The 8,343-nt window shown below is 57.5% G+C and overlaps 1 protein-coding gene across 1 annotated transcript in view; it reads right to left on the bottom strand.

Moving 5' to 3' along the window:
• Positions 1-5,014: 5,014 nt before the first annotated feature.
• The window catches only part of LOC147111365 (hyaluronidase-2-like), a 13,333-nt gene continuing 10,004 nt past the window's right edge, over positions 5,015-8,343 (bottom strand). The window contains 2 exon segments of the mRNA XM_086002189.1: positions 5,015-5,869; positions 6,996-7,085. Of these exon segments, the coding sequence (XP_085858315.1) occupies positions 5,480-5,869; positions 6,996-7,085 (480 nt within the window). The 3' untranslated portion in view covers positions 5,015-5,479.

Below are 8,343 nucleotides of genomic sequence, written 5' to 3'. Positions count from 1 at the left end.
CGAAGGGCCAATTGGCCGACTCCTGCTCCTATTTTTGCTATGTTTCTATAAAGCTCCAGTCAGATCCCCTCTGGAGTCACTGTGTTCAGTTCTGGGCCCCGCCCCTCAGGAAGGATAGCTCGGCCTTGGAGGGGGGAGCAGCCCAGATTCACCAGAGTGATACCGGAGGCTGAAAGGGTTAAATTCCGAGGACAGGTTGCCCAGACTGGGCTTGTATTCCCTCGAGTTTAGAAGATTAAGGGGTGATCTATTCGAGGTGTTTAAGATGATTGATTAAGGGATTTGATCGGATAGAGAAACTATTTCCTCTTGGGGGGGGGGGGGGGGGAGTCCAGAACAAGGGGGCAGAACCTTAAAATTAGAGCCAGGCCGTTCAGGGGTGATGTCAGGAAGCACTTCTTCACACAAAGGGTGGTGGGAATCTGGAACTCTCTCCCAAAAAGCTGTTGAGGCTGGGGGTCAATTGTAAATTTCAAAACTGAGATCGATCAATTATTGTTGGGTAAGGGTATGAAGGGTCACAGAAGCAAATTGGGTAAATCTAATTGAAGAGTGGAACAGGCTGGAGGGGCTGAATGGCCTCCTCCTGTTCCGATGTATATTTGTGTGGGAGCCCAAGTGTCTCCGAGCAGACCGCAGGTCCACGCATTGTGTCAAGAGGGAACTCCACAGCAATTCTACTTATGGTTTGATCAGACACAGTTTAATGGACACTGTAAAGGATGAAGGGTCGTGAAGTGATTTGACTGGTTGATCTCAGAAAAAAACGAATGCACTGGTAGATATAATTACTGTATTTGCTGGTTTGGACTTTTGCTCCTGTGTAATTTTACTTCTTAAAATAAATTAAAACTACTAGTTTAGCCTGATCTAGGGGTATTATAGAGATGCTTTTACGCTGATTGGGAAAGATGAAAGGGGTAGGTTTAAACCCCTACAACAGAAGGGAGTGGTTAAAAATGCAAAAATCAGAAACCTAACCCGTTGTACCCACTATAACTGAGGCAGGTGGTTGGGGGGGAGGGGAGCGACTGACCTGCTGTCCAGAGGCGGGACTCGCATTAAAATATATTATATGAGAACGCTTGCCTCAAATTTAACCAGAGTTTTACTTTTACCGCCTGCGGCCGTCTTTCCTGGGGTTTGGGAACCCCGAGAAGGGAGGGGAGAAGGGCCGATCCAGCAGGTGAATGCTGTCACAGCGCTGCTTGTGGGTCAGGAGGAGCCGCAGTGTTTCCCCCGCCCCGGACCCCCGAGCTTACCCGCCCGATGTCCTCTCTGCGCCCCCCCTGCCAGATTTCTCCCTCCTTCCCCTCCGCTTCCTGGCTGCAGCCTGGTATCGAGGCGTTCCCACCCGATCCGCTCAACCCGCCTCGCCGGGAAGCAGGGTCAAAAAGTTACATTCGGCACAACCTCAGAGAAGCCCATAATTCCCGGCGACGACATCTCCCCCACCCTGTAAATACTGAGCCCCCGACCCTGTAAATACTGACCCCCCGACCCTGTAAATACTGACCCCCCGACCCTGTAAATACTGACCCCCGACCCTGTAAATACTGACCCCCGACCCTGTAAATACTGACCCCCCGACCCTGTAAATACTGACCCCCGACCCTGTAAATACTGACCCCCCGACCCGGTAAATACTGACCCCCCACCCTGTAAATACTGACCCCCGACCCTGTAAATACTGACCCCCCGACCCTGTAAATACTGACCCCCGACCCTGTAAATACTGACCCCCGACCCTGTAAATACTGACCCCCCGACCCTGTAAATACTGACCCCCGACCCTGTAAATACTGAGCCCCCGACCCTGTAAATACTGACCCCCCGACCCGGTAAATACTGACCCCCCACCCTGTAAATACTGACCCCCGACCCTGTAAATACTGACCCCCCGACCCTGTAAATACTGACCCCCGACCCTGTAAATACTGACCCCCGACCCTGTAAATACTGACCCCCCACCCTGTAAATACTGACCCCCGACCCTGTAAATACTGACCCCCCGACCCTGTAAATACTGACCCCCCGACCCTGTAAATGCTGACCCCCGACCCTGTAAATACTGACCCCCCGACCCTGTAAATACTGACCCCCCACCCTGTAAATACTGACCCCCGACCCTGTAAATACTGACCCCCCGACCCTGTAAATACTGACCCCCCGACCCTGTAAATACTGAGCCCCGACCCTGTAAATACTGACCCCCCGACCCTGTAAATACTGAGCCCCCGACCCTGTAAATACTGACCCCCCGACCCTGTAAATACTGACCCCCGACCCTGTAAATACTGACCCCCCGACCCTGTAAATACTGACCCCCGACCCTGTAAATACTGACCCCCCGACCCTGTAAATACTGACCCCCCGACCCTGTAAATACTGACCCCCCACCCTGTAAATACTGACCCCCGACCCTGTAAATACTGACCCCCGACCCTGTAAATACTGACCCCCCGACCCTGTAAATACTGAGCCCCGACCCTGTAAATACTGACCCCCGACCCTGTAAATACTGACCCCCCGACCCTGTAAATACTGAGCCCCGACCCTGTAAATACTGAGCCCCGACCCTGTAAATACTGACCCCCCGACCCTGTAAATACTGACCCCCCACCCTGTAAATACTGACCCCCGACCCTGTAAATACTGACCCCCGACCCTGTAAATACTGACCCCCGACCCTGTAAATACTGACCCCCCGACCCTGTAAATACTGAGCCCCGACCCTGTAAATACTGACCCCCCGACCCTGTAAATACTGACCCCCGACCCTGTAAATACTGACCCCCCGACCCTGTAAATACTGACCCCCGACCCTGTAAATACTGACCCCCGACCCTGTAAATACTGACCCCCCGACCCTGTAAATACTGACCCCCCGACCCTGTAAATACTGAGCCCCGACCCTGTAAATACTGACCCCCGACCCCTGTAAATACTGACCCCCGACCCTGTAAATACTGACCCCCGACCCTGTAAATACTGAGCCCCCGACCCTGTAAATACTGACCCCCGACCCTGTAAATACTGACCCCCCGACCCTGTAAATACTGACCCCCCGACCCTGTAAATACTGACCCCCCGACCCTGTAAATACTGACCCCCCCGACCCTGTAAATACTGACCCCCCGACCCTGTAAATACTGACCCCCGACCCTGTAAATACTGACCCCCCGACCCTGTAAATACTGACCCCCCCGACCCTGTAAATACTGACCCCCGACCCTGTAAATACTGACCCCCCCGACCCTGTAAATACTGACCCCCGACCCTGTAAATACTGACCCCCGACCCTGTAAATACTGACCCCCCGACCCTGTAAATGCTGACCCCCCGACCCTGTAAATACTGAGCCCCCGACCCTGTAAATACTGAGCCCCGACCCTGTAAATACTGACCCCCGACCCTGTAAATACTGAGCCCCCGACCCTGTAAATACTGAGCCCCCGACCCTGTAAATACTGAGCCCCCGACCCTGTAAATACTGAGCCCCCGACCCTGTAAATACTGAGCCCCCGACCCTGTAAATACTGAGCCCCCGACCCTGTAAATACTGAGCCCCCGACCCTGTAAATGCTGACCCCCGACCCTGTAAATACTGAGCCCCCGACCCTGTAAATACTGACCCCCCGACCCTGTAAATGCTGACCCCCGACCCTGTAAATACTGACCCCCCGACCCCTGTAAATACTGACCCCCCAACCCCTGTAAATACTGACCCCCCGACCCCTGTAAATACTGACCCCCCGACCCCTGTAAATACTGACCCCCTGACCCTGTAAATACTGACCCCGACCCCTGTAAACTGACCCCCCCGACCCCTGTAAATACTGACCCCGACCCTGTAAATACTGACCCCCCCGACCCCTGTAAATACTGACCCCCCGACCCTGTAAATACTGACCCCCCGACCCCTGTAAATACTGACCCCCCGACCCCTGTAAACTGACCCCCCCGACCCCTGTAAATACTGACCCCCCGACCCCTGTAAATACTGACCCCCGACCCCTGTAAATACTGACCCCCCGACCCCTGTAAATACTGACCCCGACCCCTGTAAATACTGACCCCCGACCCCTGTAAATACTGACCCCCCGACCCCTGTAAATACTGACCCCGACCCCTGTAAATACTGACCCCCGACCCTGTAAATACTGACCCCCGACCCTGTAAATACTGACTTTCAAATGTTGGTGTTCAGAGAGATTTGGGTGTCCTCGTACAAGAAACACAGAAAGCTAGCGTGCAGGTACAGCAAGCAATAAGGAAGGCAAATGGCATGTTGGCCTTTATTGTAAGGGGGTTGGAGTATAAGAGTGAGGAAGTCTTGCTCCAATTGTACAGGGCCTTGGTGAGACCACACCTGGAGTACTGGGCACAGTTCTGGTCTCCTTATCTAAGGAAGGATATACTTGCCTTGGAGGCGGTGCAACGAAGGTTCACTAGATTGATTCCTGGGGTGAGAGGGCTGTCCTATGAGGAGAGATTGTGTAGAATGGGCCGATACTCTCTGGAGTTTAGAAGAATGAGAGGTGATCTCATTCAAACATACAAGATTCTGAGGGGGATTGACAGGGTAGATGCTGAGAGGTTGTTTCCCCCTGGCCGGAGAGTCTAGAACTAGGGGTCATAGTCTCAGGATAAGGGGTCGGCCATTTAAGACTGAGATGAGGAGAAATTTCTTCACTCAGAGGGCGGTGAATCTTTGAAATTCTCTGCCCCAGAGGGCTGTGGATGCTCAGTCGTTGAGTATATTCAAGGCTGAGATCGATAGATTTTTGGACTCTCGGGGAATCGAGGGATATGGAGATCGGGCGGGAAAGTGGAGTTGAGGTCGATGATCAGCCCTGATCTTATTGAATGGCGGAGCAGGCTCGAGGGGCCGAATGGCTTACTTCTGCTCCTATTTCTTATGTTCTTAAGTTTACCCAGCGTGATGCTTTGCACCTTTAAACACACTGTGCAGAAATTGCGCCTTTTAAAAAAAAACACATTACAACCTTGGTCCCATTTAACACCGTTTACTGACAGGAGAGCGGCCGTCATTAATACTGGCAGTTCTGGGTGATGGGTTATCGTGCCTCCGTTAACTGAACCGGAACGTGTCTTTGGTCTGTAACATTACACACTTCATCCAGAGTAAAAAGAAGAAATGACTTTGGCTGGTTAATAATACAAAGGCCGGCCCCCCCACAGTCAGCTCCTCCGAGCAACTAAAACACCATCGAGCCGCTCCGGCCACTCCCAACATCGCTGCTTTTCCAATAAATATCACCACAAACAAACGCAGGTCATTCGACAAACTTCGTCTCTTTGTACAAATCAATATCTTAAAAAGAATCTTTGGATTTAGAAAAAGGAATTTAAATAATGTGCGTTGATATGAACATAGAAATGCTTCAAGGGAAACATCCCCCGAAACAAAAAAATTGATCTTATTGGCTTAAAAATAAGAAACGAGTTTTTGTTGCTAGATTTCCAGAGACAGCAGCAGCAGCGTCAGGGCGAGAGTCAGAGCAGTGGGCACCAAGAGCTGGGCTTCATTTGTCTTCACGTTGCAATGCTGCCCGATCCAACCCCGGTAACACCGGCATTGGAAGTTCTCCTGGAACTGTTGGATATCTTTCTTTGTCAAAGCTCCTGTGACCCCCAGCTTGGTCCCTCCGGTCAGGTTGTGGCCCTGGATCTGGAAACTGTCTGGGTTGAGGTGGAGGTAAGTGTTGGACTCGCTGTTCCTTCGCTCACACCGGCCGTTCCTGTGGCACAGCGCCCGGCTGCAATGCTGTGTCGCTGTGGTGACATTTAAGAGGTAACGGCCAAAGTCCCCTTCCAGGTAGCCCTTCAACATCTTGCAGTGATCCTACAGGACAAAACAGAAACAGGGTCAACCTTCTCCAGAACTGGACCAAACTGGGCCAACCTCGAGGTAGATCCTGTGTTGGAGCAGAGTGGGAGGGACAAGAAAGAGAAGTTGGAGGTGGCAAGGAAGGTGAGGCGGGGCTTGGGGGGTGGGGGGGGAGAGAGAGTGAGACGGGGGGGCGGAGAGCGAGGCGGGGGGGAGAGCGAGGCGGGGGGGAGAGCGAGGCGGGGGGGGGAGAGCGAGGCGGGGGGGAGCGCGAGGCGGGGGGGAGCGCGAGGCGGGGGGGAGCGCGAGGCGGGGGGGGGGAGAGCGAGGCGGGGGGGAGAGCGAGGCGCGGGGGGGGGAGAGCGAGGCGGGGGGGGGAGAGCGAGGCGGGGGGGGGAGAGCGAGGCGGGGGGGGGAGAGCGAGGCGGGGGGGGGGGAGAGCGAGGCGGGGGGGGAGAGCGAGGCGGGGGGGGAGAGCGAGGCGGGGGGGGAGAGCGAGGCGGGGGGGGGAGAGCGAGGCGGGGGGGGAGAGCGAGGCGGGGGTGGAGAGCGAGGCGGGGGGGGAGAGCGAGGCGGGGGGGGAGAGCGAGGCGGGGGGGTGAGAGCGAGGCGGGGGGGGAGAGCGAGGCGGGGGGGGAGAGCGAGGCGGGGGGGGGAGAGTGAGAGGCGGGGGGGGAGAGTGAGAGGCGGGGGGGGAGAGTGAGAGGCGGGGGGGGAGAGTGAGAGGCGGGGGGGGGAGAGTGAGAGGCGGGGGGGGGGGGGGGAGAGTGAGGCGGGGGGGGGGGGGGAGAGCGAGGCAGGTCACATGCAGACAGAATGGAGAAGATGAGCAAGTGGCCCCTCCAGTCTGACGGCCCCAGTACAGAGTTACTAACGTGGATCCTTGGCCGATTTCGCCTCTCACGAGCCCAGGGACACCCAGCCCCAAGCACTGACCCCCTGACTGAGGTCAGCTGGCAGCTGCGTCCCGCTCGGACCAAGGTCGTCCTGACTATAGTGACCTGTAGATGGCCCGGGGGGGCCACCCCTGGGGTGGTGGGGGGGGGTCAGTCAGTTGTAATAATGGGGGGAACGAGGTAGAAAGGCACAATAGTAAAGACACTGAACAGCACGCCGGGGAATGCGAGGGGTTAATCCTCACCGCGCTGTTACTGTAATCCACGTCGCCCCAGAATATGATGCCCGCTCCTCCCAGAGCCGCCGCCTCTCCGATGGTCGTGATGAGATCTCGCTGTTTAAAAGAAAAACAACAGAACTGAAGGAAGTGAATCGACGTGGCCCCTCCCCTGGATATGGTTTCCATGGACACTGACTGTCCCCCAGAGACTCACTCTATGTGCAAACCTAGAGAGTCTTGGCAAACTATTCGACCGTGGAGGAATCAATCAATAACCCCCACAGGGCCCTTTACAGACAGAGAGAGAGAGAGCGGGAGGGCGCGCGACCGAAGGAGCGGGAGCGAGGGGGAGAGGGAGCGAGAGAGGGGGAGCGACGGAGAGAGCGAGCAAGCGCGAGCGAGAGAGAGCGAGCGAGGGAGAGGGAGAGAGCGAGCGAGGGAGAGGGAGAGAGCGAGCGAGGGAGAGGGAGAGAGCGAGCGAGGGAGAGGGAGAGAGCGAGCGAGGGAGAGGGAGAGAGCGAGCGAGGGAGAGGGAGAGAGCGAGCGAGGGAGAGGGAGAGAGCGAGCGAGGGAGAGGGAGAGCGAGCGAGGGAGAGGGAGAGCGAGCGAGGGAGAGGGAGCGAGCGAGCGAGGGAGAGGGAGCGAGCGAGCGAGGGAGAGGGAGCGAGCGAGCGAGGGAGAGGGAGCGAGCGAGCGAGGGAGAGCGAGCGAGGGAGAGGGAGAGCGAGCGAGGGAGAGGGAGGGAGAGCGAGCGAGGGAGAGGGAGAGCGAGCGAGGGAGAGGGAGAGCGAGCGAGGGAGAGGGAGAGCGAGCGAGGGAGAGGGAGAGCGAGCGAGGGAGAGGGAGAGCGAGCGAGGGAGAGGGAGCGAGGGAGAGGGAGAGCGAGCGAGGGAGGGAGAGGGAGAGCGAGCGAGGGAGAGCGAGCGAGGGAGAGGGAGAGCGAGCGAGGGAGAGGGAGAGCGAGCGAGGGAGAGCGAGGGAGAGGGAGCGAGGGAGCGCGAGCGAGGGAGAGGGAGCGCGAGCGAGGGAGAGGGAGCGCGAGCGAGGGAGAGGGAGCGCGAGCGAGCGCGAGCGAGGGAGAGGGAGCGCGGGAGAGGGAGAGGGAGCGCGGGAGAGGGAGCGCGAGCGAGGGAGAGGGAGCGCGAGCGAGGGAGAGGGAGCGCGAGCGAGGGAGAGCGAGCGAGGGAGAGGGAGCGCGAGCGAGGGAGAGGGAGCGCGAGCGAGGGAGAGGGAGCGCGAGCGAGGGAGAGGGAGCGCGAGCGAGGGAGAGGGAGCGCGAGGGAGAGCGAGCGAGGGAGAGGGAGCGCGAGCGAGGGAGAGGGAGCGCGAGCGAGGGAGAGCGAGCGAGGGAGAGGGAGCGCGAGCGAGGGAG

Source organism: Somniosus microcephalus, chromosome 11, assembly GCF_052327205.1.
Source record: "Somniosus microcephalus isolate GS21.2 chromosome 11, FLI_Smic_1.0, whole genome shotgun sequence".
Classification (NCBI taxonomy): domain Eukaryota; kingdom Metazoa; phylum Chordata; class Chondrichthyes; order Squaliformes; family Somniosidae; genus Somniosus; species Somniosus microcephalus.
This window is presented reverse-complemented; position numbering and strand designations above follow the sequence as displayed.